At 51.9% G+C, this 16888-nt stretch overlaps 3 protein-coding genes across 3 annotated transcripts; all 3 read right to left on the reverse strand.

Moving 5' to 3' along the window:
* Positions 1 to 5782: 5782 nt before the first annotated feature.
* MIND_00436900 (uncharacterized protein) lies at positions 5783 to 6237 on the reverse strand (the record flags this gene model as incomplete). The annotated part of the gene is made up of 3 exons (XM_037361184.1): positions 5783 to 5842; positions 5890 to 5979; positions 6034 to 6237. 3 exons carry the CDS (start codon positions 6235 to 6237, stop codon positions 5783 to 5785), a joined length of 354 nt encoding a protein of 117 aa, XP_037221476.1.
* A 2612-nt stretch (positions 6238 to 8849) lies between these two features.
* On the reverse strand, positions 8850 to 12408 carry MIND_00437000 (Pleiotropic drug resistance ABC transporter protein; the record flags this gene model as incomplete). The annotated part of the gene is made up of 12 exons (XM_037361185.1): positions 8850 to 9224; positions 9279 to 9390; positions 9437 to 9456; positions 10166 to 10295; positions 10342 to 10657; positions 10715 to 10859; positions 10907 to 10951; positions 11015 to 11672; positions 11719 to 12056; positions 12110 to 12132; positions 12182 to 12291; positions 12344 to 12408. The coding sequence occupies 12 exons, from the start codon at positions 12406 to 12408 to the stop codon at positions 8850 to 8852; spliced, it is 2337 nt and encodes a 778-aa protein (XP_037221477.1).
* Positions 12409 to 15056: 2648 nt separating this feature from the next.
* On the reverse strand, positions 15057 to 15710 carry MIND_00437100 (uncharacterized protein; the record flags this gene model as incomplete). Its single annotated transcript, XM_037361186.1, has 1 exon — positions 15057 to 15710. One exon carries the CDS (start codon positions 15708 to 15710, stop codon positions 15057 to 15059), a length of 654 nt encoding a protein of 217 aa, XP_037221478.1.
* Positions 15711 to 16888: the final 1178 nt, after the last annotated feature.

Genomic DNA, 16888 nt, shown 5'->3' on the forward strand with positions numbered 1-16888 from the left:
TCCTCCACTTCCTCTCTTCTTCGTTCAGCAGTGTCGTTCTACGCAGATGCCTTCTGCTCGTGTCGTAATAAGAGGGCCACGACATGCCGAACAATGTTTCAAGTGGAATAGTATGCCGCTATTTCGATTCCCTGCTTCGCTGCTCATAACCATCGTCCAGTTCTCTTCTCGGCTCGAGAGGCAAGGCGGAACACAACTCACCAAGGCTGTTGTCGTTTTGGTGCTCGTTCCTGGGGAAGGGTTTGCAACCCTCGCGCTCCCTTGTCGTGGGCCCCAGGCTTGTCGTCTTGCGGGAAGCGGACTACTAAGCGCGCGTCTTCAAAAAATCAAAAGGTGGCATCGAGGTGGATGTGATGAAGAGTCTCATTGCGGGTCGATGGTGAGTTGATTGTTCAAAGGATTTTGCACCACTTAGTTCTTCTTAGGCGTCAGGTCGTTCCGAAACGTTGCTTTTTTTCGATGGCAGCAGCGCGCGTCTGGGAAGCGTGCGCAGCTCGGGTTGTGGCGGACTTGTGCAAGCTTGAAAGTCTCAATTCGGTGCCAAACGAGAGGCAATCGGCAAGCACCATCGAGTCATTGCATGTTTTCGCTCGACATTGCTGTTGCTGCAGTGATACTTGCAGATGATGGGCCTGAGGATGAGGCACCGACGGGAGACGTTCCGGCGCTGCTTCAGATGGGTTCTGATGCTTTGAGAGCAGGCAATGGTCTTGAGTTGGGCGGGCCCAAGACTGTTGTCGCTCTGGTTTTATTTCCTGGGGAAGGGTTTGCAACCCTCGCGCTCCCTTGCCGTGGGCCCCGGGCTTGTCGTTCATGCGGGCAGTGGACTACTAAGCGCGCGTCTATGAAAACAAAAGGTGGCAAAGTGGTGAGCGGGGATGGGAGGGAGTTGGGTTATTCTAGGTGTAAGTGAGTGTTGCCAATTGCCCATGACTAAAGGTTAATTTTCGGTTCCAGTTATCAAGCACCTCAAGCCACCTCAAGCCACTTCAAGTACACCTCAAACCGCAAGTAATCCGCAAATCCACAAGTCTCGCTGAGTTTCGCGCGGCCGTCACGCTTCAAGCATCTCCGAAGACTCCGTCCGAGGCACCACTGAGAGACGTCCCAGCGCTGACTCGGGCCGGTCCAAAGAGTTGCTCGAGCTGATCATCGTCGCACATTCGGCTGTCAAGAAACCGCAAAAGTCTACTTCAAAGTTCGACGGAGTTCAAGGGTTTTGCTCGCGGGTTTGTAGCCAGATTTTTTCGGGTTTGCGACGGGAGACGTCTCGTCGTCGACTTGAGTAAGTTTGGGTGCGGCCTTGCGGGAGAACTAGGTGCTGTTGGGGCTTTTTTTGCTCATCATGTCGCGGAAGGTCCGGACCGGGGCAGCAGCGGACGTCTCGCGGGCCGTCTCGGGCCGGTCAGACCGGGGCGTGGTCCAAGCTCAATCGTCGCAGCAGTGGCCGGTTCAAGCGGGGCGGGATACGGCATGCTCAAGACTGCTGTGTTCTGGTGCCCGTCCTGGGGAAGGGCTAGCAACCCTCGCGCTCCCTTGCCGTGGGCCCCAGGCTTGTAGCCCATTCGTGGGTGACTAAGCGCGCGTTAATAATGCACTCGTCAATCTCTGGGTCTGGCACAGCGAAATGGTGCGAACTTTAATAGCTTTTTTGATCCTCGACTGATGTTGACCTCCAGGTGCCACCCTCGCCTTGCCTTGCTAGCCGATGGTGAGTTGATGCTCTTAATCATTTTTGCAACACTTGGTCAGTCTTAGGCGTCAGGTCGTTTCGCGACGTTGCTTTTCGTGATGACAGCAGCAAGTCCGGCAAGCCTGCGCAGCTTGGGTTGTGGCGGATTTGTGCGAGCTTCGATGTGTTAAATCGATGCCATAGAGAGACAATCACTGGGAGTTGAGAATGTTTCATAGCGAGAGTAAGAACGTGTCCCATGCCTAGTTTGGAGGAGAAACGGTTTAGCTACAACTCTGCTGTAGTAACTCTTGCCGAAAAATAAAAGAGCATGTCCTTGCAACAATCCGACGACCTAACACCAAGCATTTTTCAGGCCACAATTACAAATGGTTAAGACAGGTCGTTTGTTCATTTAATACAGATTGGGGTTGAGCAAGAGTATATACACTTTGTGGATTACGCGGGGCACAATTTTGGGGTCGTGCGATGCCCCATCCACGGTTCTAGAAGTAAGTAGGTAAGATGTACACGTTGAATAGCAGGCAGGCAGAGTAGGGTGTTATTTGCGATAGGTAATTTCTGCAACCAATAAGCACCGACTGCAGTCGTGGAGAGCCAAGTATACCTCAAAGCAAGCAGTCAAAAGCAGTTTCGTTGGGGGTTTCTTTTGTGTTCATGGTTGTGGGATGGGGACAGGCTTTTTGATTTTATTGACCATGTTGGTGATGCAGCGCTACCAAGTATTTTCAGTATACGGAACGGGGCCGGAGGAGGACGCACCTGGAGGAATTTCAGCAAGGAAGTGAATGGGTTCGTCTTGGGAGGGGGAGTCGCAATTGGACAAGTCACAGGACAAGGCGATTCCTGTTGAACAAAGGGATGAGTTGGGTGGAAGTGATTCACGTCAACTGGTCTACCTGAACTGCAAGGAGCCTCGGTTGGCGCGGGATGGATTCGATTGGGGTCCACGGAATGACGAGCACGTCGTTGTTTGGCTTTTGAGTAAGGACAAGGGTAAACGAAGGAAGCGTTGGCGGCGGATAAAGCTCATAGCGGTGAGCAGTCAAAGGCGAAGGAGTGAGCGGGGCAAAGGGATGGGCTGGGTTGGTTCTGGGGGCCATGGAAATGAAGATAAAGACAATGTGGTGGGAGGAAGGGGAATGACGAATAAAGAAAAGGTTGGTTCACTCTGCCATCAAGTGCTCTGCTTTTGCATTGCCCGCTATTCTTGATGGCTTGACCTTCCGTGCAGCAAAACACGGTCTACACTCTTCAAGCACAATAAATTGCAAACAAAAGAACAATCTTTTACGTGGTCAAGCACGAGCAAACCATAGCGAAGACAACGCACGAAGGATATCGAGCAAATGTGTCAAGACTCAAGATGAGGCTCTTGACACAACTATCCAGTCGCATCGTAGGCCTTCATGAAAGACACTTCGTGCATGGACTTGAACTTGCACGCACCCATGATCAATGAATTCGAGATTCTTTGGCCGTCCTGAAACCACAACGCATCTTAATCTCCGTTTCGCCACTGGTACGCTCTGAATCAGCACAGAATGGGGATTTGGTCTCTGCTTCTCTCATCTTCAATCTTCGAGACTTGTTCCTCACCTCCGTCAAATTCTGTGACGTGTAACAAGTATAAGCATCAACCCAAACCAGCACTTTGTTTGCTAGCGAGAATCCAATCCAAATCTTGTCGCACTTGTGAGAGACCCGCATATCGACAACCCCGCCACTTGCCCACCAGAAATGTCTGCCAGCACTATCAGAAGATTGAGAACCAGAGTATAGCTTGCGCAAAAGACTATATTCGACCAGCAATCGATATCAAGCCAAGTTCAATTACGCTCGTCGCCAAAGACCAAGAATTGGAGCGTGTTCGACCATTTCTCAGCGACTGAGGTTCGCTGGAAGGGTAGGTTCAATTAGTTTTGCAAGCCACAAGTCTTGAAACAAGCCACGCACCCGAGTCCAAAAACCAAGGAGCCGGCGATGACAATCTTGAGATACTTGAGCAGAACTATCGGCCAGTTTTTGTCCACCCATGCTGGTGTGGAACCAACATTCGACATGAACACTTCACCAGCCACGGTGAATGCATCCGCCTCATACTGACAGTTCAGCCCTGTATCACGGTGACACAGGAAGCTATACTGCCGCCCAACACGGTCGAAGGTAGGTGGTTTTCTTTGCTACCCATTTGTTGGGGATCATCCTTCGCCGTAGGGAATAAAGAGCAATAGGGTGTGTGTGGGTGGCATATTGACGCAGGGTTCCAAAATTCAAGATGCGGGGCGAATACGCGGTATTGTGGGAGGGATGGGAGGCGGTCTGTCTGGCCCACTGATCAAGTCGAAAGGAAAGAGTTGACGCTTGAGGGAAAGAGGATCAAATCAACTTTTGCTTTCCTGAATTTCAAACCCCGATCGCGGCAGTCTCCTCACATGGCGTTCAATCTTTGCAACTTTTCCCTTGTCCAGTGTCGCCTCTAGCCTCGCAGCTCTCTCAAGTCCTTTGCTCCACCGTGACTTGATGCCTAAAGCGGGTGGCTGCCCATGTCGAGCCTCAACTTGGACACGTTCGTATGGAAGTTATACCCTCTCCTTGCCCTCTCCAACCATTCTCACAGATTACTGTAAGAGCGACTGCACAGCGCTCTGACGATCAAGTTAATATATATATCTCCAACCGTCGCTGCGAAATACTGACAGCTTCAGACTCCAACCGAGAGATGCGCATTGAAGATTAGACTTTGCGCCGAGCTCTGCTTCTTTCTCAAGCATATTCTTGTCAAACCTACCAATTTTTCCTGCCCTTCGAACATCGTCTCAATCAAGTTGGCGCCTATTCCATTGTCTCCGTTCAAGAACGCAAATTCAACCCATGCTTGTGCTCAAGGTCGCAAGTAATCATCCATCGAATAGTGCCTCGAGACGAACAACAGAGGACAAGAAACAAACCAGGAAGATCAAGCACTGAAACATATTCATACGTATTCGCCATATGTCCCGCGATACCGCCTCTTCTTTGGCTCAAATTGTCTATTGCAAAGTCAAGGACACGCAGAACAGTTTCTGGGAGCTTTGTGGATAACAAAGTCGGTCCCAAAACGCTTAAGTGTTGTCGCTCGAGGCGCGTATACCGCCCGCGAGGTCGCCGGTCTCATTGTAAGTAACCACACTTGCTATCATAACTAATGATGACAAGCCGCCGTTCGCAGTCACCAACTACGCGCCGATGAACCGGTTCAAGATCGATTTACTATTAGGAAGCGGTTGAAGGAGCATCGGCGTAAGGAAATTGTTTTATTCAGCTTTCCATAAATTCCGATACTGGTTGGTTCGGACGGCGACTCTTAAAGAGCTTAGCGTCGAGGTAGGAAATTGACGCACTGTCATTCAATTGTAATACAACCAGTTTTCATCGATGCAATGATCCTGTGCACTTACCTCGAGGAAGGGACCTTCAAGTTTCGTCAAAGGACAATTACCGATGTCAAGAGCAAAAGCAGAAGAGAGCTGTATCAATGTTATTACGTGAAAAACTACACGGGCCACCATATTGCTGGTACCCAACTTGAAACACGAAATCTGGTTTAGGTTCAGAGAGAGAGAACACCACGACCAACGTTGAACTCATGTCGAGTTCAAGGTAAGTGGTAAGTTCGAATGACGAGCGCAGACAACGTATCGCCTCGAAATGCATATGTCATGTTAGCGCGTTGTCGGACGATGTCAATGATGGGGCTCCCAATCTAGTTCACAGTGTTCAAAACTTGGTTCATTTGCTAGTATACAGGTTGGTTTGGGCGTAGTCACTAGTAAGCAGTCCGGTATGTACAATCCGGGGATTACGTGGGGGCATGATTTTGGGGTTCGTGCAATGCTCCATCCGCGGGTGGGTCTTTTTGAGGGGGGTGAGGGGAATAAGTAACAAGATTTACACGTTGAATAGCAGGCAGGCAGAGTAGGGTGTTATGGGTACTAGGATAGATTTTGCAGGTTCTGCGACTAATGAGCATCGACAGTGGTTGCGGAGGGCTAAGTATACCTCAAAGCAAGCAGTCAAAAGCAGTTTCGTGGGTGGTTCCTTTTGTGTTCATGGCTGTGGGACGGACACAGGCTTTTTCACCTTCTTGACGATATTAGCGAGGCAACGCTACAAAGGATTGTCAGCATAGTGAATACAGTGGAAGGAGGACGCACCCGGAAGAATTTCAGTAAGGTGGTGAGTAGATTCGTGTTGGTCGGGGTCGGGAGAGTCGCGATTGGACGAGTCACAGGACGAGGCGATTCCTGTTGAACAAAGAGATAAGCTGGGTAGAAGGTGACTCTCGCCGCCTAGTTTACCTGAACTGCAAGGAGCCTCGATTTGCGCGGGATATACTCGATGGGGGTCCACGGAATGACGAGCACGTCGTTGTTTGGGTGTTGGGTAAGGACGAGGGTGAACGAAGGGAGCGTTGGCGGCGGATACAGCTCGTAGCGGTGAGCAGTTAATGGAGAACGAGTGAGGGGGGCAAAGGGCTGAATGGGGCTGGTTCTGGAGGCCATAGAAATGAAGATACGGAAGAAGTGGTGGGAGGAAGGATAAAGACCCCTAGGTTTATATACGGTCACTCTGCCGTTAGGCGCGCCTCTTTTTGGATTGCGCGCTATCCTCCTTGACCTCTCATGCTGCAGCACAAAACCCAGACTCCCTGAGGATAAAACACTGCGTGCAAAAGATTCCGCGGCGAAACCAGAAGCGGACCACAGTCAAGAAAATGCAGAAGACGAAAGGCATTGGATCAAGAGGAAACTTTCAACACAATCATCCTCCCGCATCACAAGTCTCCATGAGCAAGTTCTAGGCTCTCGGCGACTATGAACCCGGAGTAGCACGCAGGATCAAGGGATGGCGCAAATGCAAGCGAAAAGCAGCCTTTTCGACGACTAATTTCCAGAACCAACGAGTTTCATCATTGGCAGAGTTGTACTGGCGCATATGCGCGGCAAATGGAGCCCAGATATGCACTTGCTAGTCTCCAGGTCCTCTATTTCTTCAATCCGCAAGCTTAGCGCAAATTCTTCGCCGCCGTCAAATTCCGTGACGCGTAACAAGCCCAAGCATCACCTGAACCAGCATGTTCTTCGCAAGCGCGAACCCAATGCACATCTTGTCGCACCTGTGAGAGGCCTGAACATCGACAATCCGACAATTGCCCGCCAGAAATGTCTGCCAGCACACCTCAAGAATGAGAAGCAGGTATAGCTCGCGCAAAAGACTATGTTGGACCAGCAACCAAGATTTTCGCCAAGTTTGACTATTCCCGTCACCAAAGAGCCAAAATTTGAGCATGTTGACGACCCCACAACACACAACGACTCCCCAGGGGCCACTACAAGGGTATGCCCAATCAGTTTGGTGGACCCGCAAGCCAAAAAATACAAGCCACACACCGCAATTCCCACAACAGTGGCGACCACACTCTCCAGATGTCTGAGCTGACCTCGCCGACCCCGCCAGGTTGTGAATTCCAAATTTCAACCCTCAGTCTGACCTCGACATCCAAATATTCAACCGTTGAGTTGACAACCCCGCTTCTTCACCTCGCCAGGGAGCCTCCCCCTCTTAGCGAAGCCGCAGAGCTATGTCTCCATCAAGCGGGCCAAGGCAGGGAGCTTTCGTCGCTATCCCTTCAGGTTTGTTGTGGGGTGGACCTGTTGCTCAAGAATAAACATGGTCAATAATACGTCAACACGGCCAGGGGGACTGGAACAGCGATAGTAAACGCTAGCCACCCTGCGAGACCGTGAAGCGGCAGGTGTACGAGCTGGTCGCGGGGGGGGTGGTCGTTGCAAAGAGAGAGGCATCAGCGGCAGCCCACAAACATCAGCCGCCGATCGCGGCATATCTACGCCCAGCTCTCTCAAAATTTCCATTTACTAGTAGCCTCGTCGCTCACTGCCCACACCGCCAAAACCTCATGCTATGAGAACACGCTTGCCACCACACGTGGGTTCCAGCTCTTGGTGGCACGCTCCTTTCTCTTGACCTCAGGCTGCAGTGACTGCGGACAATATTCATCCCTGTCGCGGTTTCAAACTTCGTCCTCATTCTAACAGTCTAAGGACCCATTTCCTTCAATAATCCTCCATTGTCTTCAAGGCAACCCCTGACATTTCTATCGACGCAAGCAGAAGCTAAAGAGACCCAAAAAATAACTTACGATTGGCGCCAGCACAGAGATCCCCCTGCATTTTCCGTCGGAGCTCGTAGGGAAGATAACCGCATCTTGGCGTTGCAGCCTCCAAGGTCTAAATGATCAAGCCTGCAAACTTTCGAGTCTGAGAGTCTCATCGATGCGACCTACTGTACCATTCCATCGCTATCTTCTGCGACCAATGCATGATAATCCAAGCACAACTGAAAAACGGAGGAGCATCGTCGCAATGAGACAAAATGTAGACTCTCAAGATCGAAACAAGCAGCAAATTACCTACATCGGTGTTGCCCTAAAGCAGTTCGTGCCTCCTCACGCGCTTCTCGGTATCCATCCCTTTCCGAACTCCTACGTCATATCCTAGCAGCTCTCAACTTCTGCTGAAGCAGGTCGCCCTGGGACCCGGCTTACGCTGCTCGCAGATTGTCAACCTGCATTCCTACCAAAATAGCCTATCTGCCGCGAAAATTTGGGTGCGATGAGAGGAATTGAGGGGATGCCTGCATTCCGACGGCAAGACTCCGACTCCAAAGCTGCCCAACGGGTAATTTGAATCAGCACTTTCATTACCTGCAACGAGGAAGAAAACGCCAGCTGCTCGGTGAAGTCCCCCGAAGGCTGCTGCTCTGGTCGTGGCGCTCGTAGTAGTTAGTTAACCTATGCGGAGGAACGCGTCCCAATCTCTAAAGCCTAACCAAGGAGTATGACGCTGAGTTCACGTCAGCGTATCTGCTGCAACGATTGCAGGCAAGTGGGGGAGGGAAGAAGAGAGACGTGGAGAAAGCGTGTACAGTTATTCTCGGAGACAACTGGGTATTAATATACTGGAGGATGATAAGCAACATTGTCTGGAACGAGGATAAGCAACGCAAGGTTTGGAAGCAAAGCAACCAACCTAAGGAATAACACACAAAGCAGTCACCGTTCAAGCTTCAAGTCCAAAGCCATTCTACCCTCCACTCAGCTCCTCCCCAGACCGATCCGCGCTGCTAACGTCCTTGCCTGCATCAACTGCATTCTTCTCGCGCGGGTGACGACCCCAAACACCGCGACCGCCGCAAAAATCACATTGCACGCGACAAATTCGAGAAAGTCTGCCCGTTCCTGGGCGACGCTGCGGCCACACGGGGCCCACGCAAGGGTCTCGCCCTCGTGAGAGTGTCCGGGGGCTTGCTCAGTCTGTGAGGACCAAAATGCGCGGTCGTTTAGTTGGGGCGCGTGGCCAAAGTTGAACGGGTTGGAGGATGAAGAGTGGGATATCGGAACGGGTGCGGTCCCGTTGGCACAGTGCATTAATCGGCGGGTGCCAAATGGCTGGCAAAATGGTTCCTTTCTCTGTCCAGTTGTTTTCAGTACAAGAAGAGAAATAAGAAGATTGTTACAACGCACCAGGTCGGGGGGACACGCCGCGCACTCGCCCGCGGGGGTACACAACTGGCCAGTTGGAAGCTCGCTATGGATCGGCTGGTCGGCGGTAATGCCCGACGCGGTCATAAGTAAGCTGGCAGAGGAATAAGTCAATGCATGGATGGATATGGGGGTCTCACGTTGCGAGCACCCATAGCAGCTGCATCGACGCATAAAGCAAAGACAATCGCGGCCATCACACGCGCACGTGCCCATCGAATACGGATCGGCACGGAAACTGGTGTTTGCCTAATAATCATACTATCGAGAGGTCGCGCCTTGCATTGAAGTGATGGTGGTGGACTAGTCCAAAGAGCTGTTCAGGCTGGGGATGGAAGGCAGCTTTTAAATTGTTCACAATTCTAAATTCGATGCTCGAGGAGCTTGTGTGGGCCTGGATTTTGTCATAATCAACGCAGCACAGTCTACTAGGCGTCGGGCATTACTGCGGTACAACACAGTGCAGATGGACCGAGCTTGGTGGTGCATCAATAGATGAGTACAAGTGGGCTACAGGTTTTCATTGGTTGAAACAAGTTTGAGTACTCGTCTTTGCCACTCAGTATAATCAAGTATCAGGTTAGGAGGTTCCGGATAATCTCTCAACATCTCATCAGGTGATGATTTAGAATCCATGCTGTCCAGGGATGGGGAAGAACTACTCAGAATCACTTAAAACACCGGAAAGAGGGAAAAGATACTGGCAACTCACTCAGCTCTTCCAGAATGCCAACTTGGAGTAATATCTGGTATGATACCAGATGAATTCGTCCGATTCCATGCACTAACTCTCTCTCTTGCACGTTCATTGTAAAACCCAGCCTATTGCGATGAGAGCAGGCAAAGAGAAGTAAACTGAGGCTACAAACCCGTGGGTTGCGTTCTACGGCAATCTTTTCGCGCTGTTCAGTACTGTTGGGATCTGCATTATGGTTAGAGCTGTTCCCGAGAAGCTTCGTTATCCGCGCGCTTGATGCACGTTTCCCGTGTTTGCGGAGGCTAGCGAAAGTCAACAAGTGAATTTGTAAAGAAAGCTCAGATATACCTGCTGCTGATGCCTGAGAGTTTATCGAAACGTTCCATTGATTGATTGCTACTCGAGGCGAATTTCCGTTGATGGGATAATAACAAGATTGAGTCATCATCGCATTGAATATCATTGTTGTTATTATTATCGGTTTCGTCCAGCGAGGAGAGATTGGCGGTGTCGTCATCAACCTGAAGAGATCTCTCGTCATCCTGGCCTTGTTGCTCATACCTGGCATTGAATTCGACTGGGGGACTGAGGTTACGATGATAATGTGTAGAGAATGGTTCGATCGTGGCCTCCAAGTCAGCATCATGAGCCAGATAGACGGCGCCTGCAAACAGAGAAGAACCGTCAGTGAAACCAATTCCACATGAGTTGACGCTCATACCTTCTTCCTCTCTGGCTTTGTTTGAAAACCAAGTGCTTTCGAGGAAGTGGTCCAAGTCTCCGTCTTCGATTTGAGCCAATGACCACGTCTCTAAAGCATCAGCCCAATTGTCATCATGGGTGATGGCCACTGTGGCACTTGGAAACTAGATATATATTTAGGTCTAATTCTGGTGTAAGAGAACGACGATACCTTGGACAAAAGCACTTCATTGATCATCTGTGCCGGGTCTCTAGTCTGAACTCAAGTCAATTGTAATCTCACAGTTGATTCTGTTGAACGATAAGGGACGATACATACCGTTGTCGAAGGCGGGTCATCAACCAATTCACATGACCCGTTGAGGGATGCTTGCTTGCCACCGTGAGAGCGCTTGTTTGAGCGAAACCGTAAAGATAGGAACGAATTCCGAGAGCCAAACGGGACATCAATTCCTCGAGTTCCGTCGCTTGACCCATCCAAGTCGTCATCAATCTGCGAGTTATCCAGGCGTTCGCTAAACATCCGGCGAACTCCTTTCCTCAGGGAAATTGTGAAACCGCGGAGGAAGACAGTATTGTTGGGTTTTGAATTCTCGCTACTAGCTGAAGACTCGAAGGTGCGCGTGTGTGCGGGATTATCCCTGGAAAAACGGTATGAGGATTGTCCATCTGCTCCCTGAGATACTCGTGGTGTGAACAGGATCTTGAAAGCACGGCCCGGAGAGACATTCCGAAAAGTGGCCATTCCGCCTGAGCGGGCTCTTTCGCAGCCTGTTACGACATATAGACCACCGTTAACCAGGCGTCTCCCTCGGACTTGATTAATATAGCGATACCAGCTTTCTGCATTTCGGGCAGCAAATTGTCGAAGAGCTTCAAGATTGACAAGCTTTTCGAGACGAGAACCATATGGCAATGCGATAAGAGCTCCGTCTGGTCCTTGGCAAGCAAAATGTAGTTCGCCTCCAGGAAACTCACTGTCACATGGTTGAGCATCTAATTATCGATGAGAAAGAAACACACGGTGAATCCAGGTCGATGCAGGCTGCCTCTACTTCAGCGGAAGTAACGTGGCTCCCCGGTGGAAAATCATTCTGAGAGACATCCACAGAATGATATGGGGAGAGTGGACAGAACCCGTCTGGAACGAGGTTGTCGTTGATGGGATGTGAGGCAGGCAAGTAAACGTTGAAGGCAAAATCAAAACCCCCTTCAGGAGTAATACTCCCTACATCGCCGATACAAATGCCGCGTTGCTGGTACTCTCGAGAAAGGTTTGTTTGTGGTGTAGGACAGAGCAGAGGACGTCCACGCTTCCAAATTGCCAAGGCAGAAAAGAAGGTTTCGTACTCAGAGCGAGCCTGCGAGCGATTGGATCAACTCGAAGCAGACAGAATAAGTGAATGATGCTAACCATTACTCTCATTTGTCTGGGTGCTGAGGAGCATCGTGAGCGGATTTGCGGAAAGTAAAACGAGGCGCATACGGGAGTTTGATGATGGTTCCACAACCTCCAGCGGCATATCGCCTCGTACGTTGATAAACTGACAACCAGTGATATCGAAGTTGCGTGCATCTCGAAACATTTCTGAGGAGCTATATAATGCAGGATGAGAGGCTGAGATCGACGAGCAAAGCCTTTGCTTACGTTTGGCCAATAGGTTGATGAATGGAACCCGGACCAAGAGGGAGGGGAGATGGCGATTGAAGCATTCGTTGGACGCAGAAGAAGGAAAGGAGTGCAATGGCGTTTTTCCCAAACCGCCACGACTTTTGTAGTCCCACAGAAGTAAACGTGGGCCAAAAGCTGTTGTGTGTTCTGACAAGCTACTTCCATGATGATGATGGATTGGTGAGCGGCTCGATTCAAGATTAGGGATTAAGTACCAGGTTTTTAGCATGTCTCTTATTTTGTTACAGATGGCATTTTCCGGATTCCAACTCCAACGTCCTGCCCCCAGACATGCACGAGACAACGAATCGGATCCAACTGGAGCTTGTAGTGGTTGTGGCCACGGAGATCCCGTGTTGATTCGGCCTACTTAAGTATTGCAGAATGTCCATGGTGCGACAGCTGGGCGCCAATAAGTACAGAGAATGTGCTGAGCACCGCCGCAAAGACATGCTGAAGGGTAGCGACGCGTCAACGCGGTCACAACAACTTGAGTAGAATCAGCATCGAGATTCGAGACAGGAGAATGGAAGGAACGACTGTAGTGCATCGATGCTGGAAAGCAAAAGGCGATCACACGCGCACGTGCCCAAACCCAACATTTCGGCTTGACGGCAGCGTGTCTCCGTCGTCCTCCCGTCTTCACCGACCACGACCACGAATAATTCATTTGAAAATTTCCAGTGTCCTCGCGTGTGCAGATACGCCGTATCCCCGGCGGCCCGCGAGCTCGGTCCGCTGCCGCCAACCGCCAACTCAGCGCCAAACTTGATGGTCTTGCGCCAACCCCGCCATCCTTGCCACGACCACTTCATCTAGAAAATTTCCTTCCCCTTGATACGCTATGCCCGTGCCCGCCTCCCCAAACTTGATCTACGTGCAGTAAGTTAACTTCATTACTTACTATAATAGATTAACTTTTCAGGCTACCTGGCCGACTGCAACGAGGACGGCGGCGGTCCAATCTCGCTCACGTGTTGATCGACGCCAAAGGCAAGCTGGAAGCCGCCCCCGATCGCTCTACTCTGCGCTGCGTAGGCTATCGCAACGCTAACCGGTGTCGCCGCCTCGACGACTTCCTGGATTCGCGATGCGTATACGGCCTGCGCTGCGTTGCCCGCCAGCGACCTGATTCAATGCATGGCCACTTTCCAGGTCCAAGCCAAGGAAACCGAGTCCAAGCTCAAGTTTGGCGACCTTGGCCATGAATTTTGAAACATGCCTCAATAAACTGCAGGCTTAATCAATCTACATTCTCGTTATCCTCGGGGGAAATCGTCGCCGTGAATGTTGAAGACGCTCTGGGCTCTGAGTGCTATACTGTACCAGACCCCAGAAGTAGCGCGATGCACTTCCCTTCCCGACCTCCCGGCAGTCAGTACCCCGACAATCATTCGAAGCAGTTGGCAACAGGCCAACTTAATTTCCATTTCCTTTGAGTATGCAATCACCGTATTGCCGTTGTTAGTCGCTGACTGCAATGCGGCCTGCAGCTAGGACGGCGATTTAGACTGACGATGCGATCTCGCGTGTCGTCACCGTGGTTGACGCCAAAATTTCCCTGCCTGCCGGTTTCCCGGTCGCCCGCGCCGGAGTCGGCCTACTGCGCTCTGCCCGCCCTGCAGTCTAATCTACTATGTGCACAGTCAGACTTTCTTGCAAGCTCATCCAATGCGAGGAACTCCAACTTGAACACGTTTAAATTGGCCTGCCTGAATTTCCGGCTATCTACCGATCACGTGAGAAGCCCCTATCCGATGCCTCCGCTTTGGGGTCGAGCAAACCTTGCATCGGGAAGCGGTATTTCGAACTCGGGCCCTCCCGCCTCGAACAGCGACAGTCGCTTGGTTGTTACATCCCTCGGCACACCTTACTCGCTGTCAACACGCTCGTCCGTTCACAGTCACTTGCCTACTTAGTCCACCTTCCTCATCCGCAAGACCGCCGTCGGGGCGTCCCGACCCTCGACTGGCATCACACGTTCAGCTGCAGAAAGTCTTTCCTTCACAGTTCGAGCTATAGGATCTGGTTTAACTACACTTGGATTGAGTTCGCTACTGGTAATACGACTGTGTTTCCATTTGACCGTCGTTGCCTGCTGCCTTGGCCGGCCGCGCGACCTGGACACGGCCTGGTCTGCGCTAAGCACAAGTAACTTCCACTCGACAGTTGTCTCTTCACCACCTCACAAAATTCAAACCGATTACTTATCGAGGAAGTCGCCCCGAATCAGCCGATGTTCATCTTATCGCGTACATCCTGACACTGATTGATCTACATAGAGTACAGCTCATGCCCTTAACGGGCCTTCGTCGGCCCTCCGCCAGCGGCGTTCTCGCTGCCAACGTCAACGGCTTCTCCCTGACTCGAGTCCGGGGTCAACTGACCAGGGCCAGGGCTTCTCTGCCTTTGAAAAATTGACTCGACCACTAGCTTGAGACCAATTCATATCACACACAGCGTACAGCCAGATGTAAAGATCGTCGTTCTATGCACTCACTCATATTCGCGGACAGTTCATTCCCGAAGAGAAAAAATCTCGATTCCCAGTGGTAGTAGTATACATAGCTAATAAAACAACAACAGCAGAGCAGGGGGTTAGCGATACAGAGTCCATCGTCAAGGTGGGGGTGTGGTGGGGGTATGAATGGAGCGCGGGGTATAGTGTGTGGTGACTAGGCCTTATGCCTTATGCCAATATGAGTTCGAATGCCCCTGGCACTGTCGTTGAGGGAACGACCCCGACCCAGTTCACACACTTCCCCAAAAAGTCCACCCGCTTGAGCCCCTTCTTCTGCTCAACTATTTGCGCAGCGGGGTCAGGGATGTTGCTGTACCGCCGCGCATAGGCCTTCGTGACCTCTTGTTGCGCGACTTTACTCGGCAAATTCTTGAAGTCGGCCTCCGCTGCCCCTTGTCGTAGCGATGTGTATACCCCCTCCAGCACATCGCAGACCCTGACAACACTCCCCGAGCCAGGCTTGGGTGTGACCTCTATGCGCCATGACCCAAGCCGTGGGTGGACGATAGTAAGGGCGGGCAGCGGGGGGTTGGTTGCGGGCTCGAAGAGCACGTGCTGGGGCATACCCGCGTTGACTTTCGAGGGGAGTACATTGGCGGTAGGGAGCACGACGCGCCAGACAAGGTGGTGCGGCTGGAGAACGCGGTGGGTGCTGCCGCTGGCGATGGCAAGCGGTAGATAGGGGTAGGTGGGTTGCGGGGGAGTGGTTGGGCCCGTGGAAGACGGCAGCGAGCTCACTGAGTAGGACGGCGAGGGTGTGGAGGGGAAGGGGTAGTACGCCTCGTCGGGGGCATCAGAAAAGTGGACGTGCTTTCCTGGCATCTCGGTAGTTGGGTGGGTGGTAGTAGATGGGTGGTTATTTATTGTGGGGGTAAGTGGGCGTTGTTATTGTCCTCGTCGCGGTGGTTGTTGTGGGGGCAGAGGACGACTGCCCATCCGGATAATAGCAGGGCTGTATAAGTACGCAAATCCCATCGCATCGGGGCTGGCACTTAATTGAGTGTGAGCTGTCGAGAGTCACAGCCCTTCGCGTAGGCGCCGTCAGCCATCAATTCACTCGAGTCAGGCCACGCCAAAGTCCATATCGGGAAACGCCTTCTTGCATCGGCTCGCCGGTTACGCGTCCGCCTCCTCCCAGTTCAGAGGCCAGCTTCTACCCGTGTCGGGGTCCCCACGCGCTTTTCATCTAATGTACCTACCTTCCAGCCTGCCTCATTACGTCCGCAATCAGCAGCAATCAGCCATAGATAGATAGCATACGCACTCCACACCCAGCTGTTGAAAGCAGTGCTGCGCTTTCGACTGATTGAGTGCATTCCGTGTCCAGCGGAAGATTCCTGCTTAGCTAATAGGCGCGATGGCGCATGCGCGGCGGCCGATAAGCGCCCACACCGGATTCAGAATAGGATATACGTGGCCGTGCCATTGAAGTGCTGTTGAGCTGGAAATAGCTGCTGTTGCAGTTTGGTTGCAGTGCTTGCGCGTCTTCGTCCAATCCCGCCCACCACAAGGCGTGACTAAGTCGTGACGCAATGGCAGCGGCGGCGCCGGCCCCGGCGACTTGAGCGGCACGCCCTGACGCACACAGACTGGCCATCATTGCGCTTTCGGGCCCGAGTTCAAGCGATTCCGCACCCGGACGCTCCCGGGGCAGTATCATCTGGCTGGTATGCATCGAGTTGGGAGGATAGGGTTCACCTAGTAGTAAGCACGTCTACCCCTGCTGCGGCCAGTAACCACAACCAGCCTGCTGTCCGTCGTCTCCACCCGCACAGCTGCGGAGCCCCGCCGCCAAAAATACCATCAACAGCCAAACAAGCGCCGCACCGCCGCCAACGTCGATCGCTCGGGCGAAATCACGATCACGTGCTGCCGCCCGCTTCCGCTGTCCCATGGTGACGAAAGTGGCGCTGACGCTATACTTACTTGCAGCGATACAGAAAAGATGAACTCGGAAACGCAACCCAAATGTGAACTGCGCACCGCCCAGTCCAAATCCT

The sequence above is a fragment of the Mycena indigotica genome (genome assembly GCF_014461135.1).
Source record: "Mycena indigotica strain 171206Taipei chromosome Unknown Mind.scaff0004, whole genome shotgun sequence".
Taxonomy (NCBI): Eukaryota; Fungi; Basidiomycota; class Agaricomycetes; order Agaricales; family Mycenaceae; genus Mycena; species Mycena indigotica.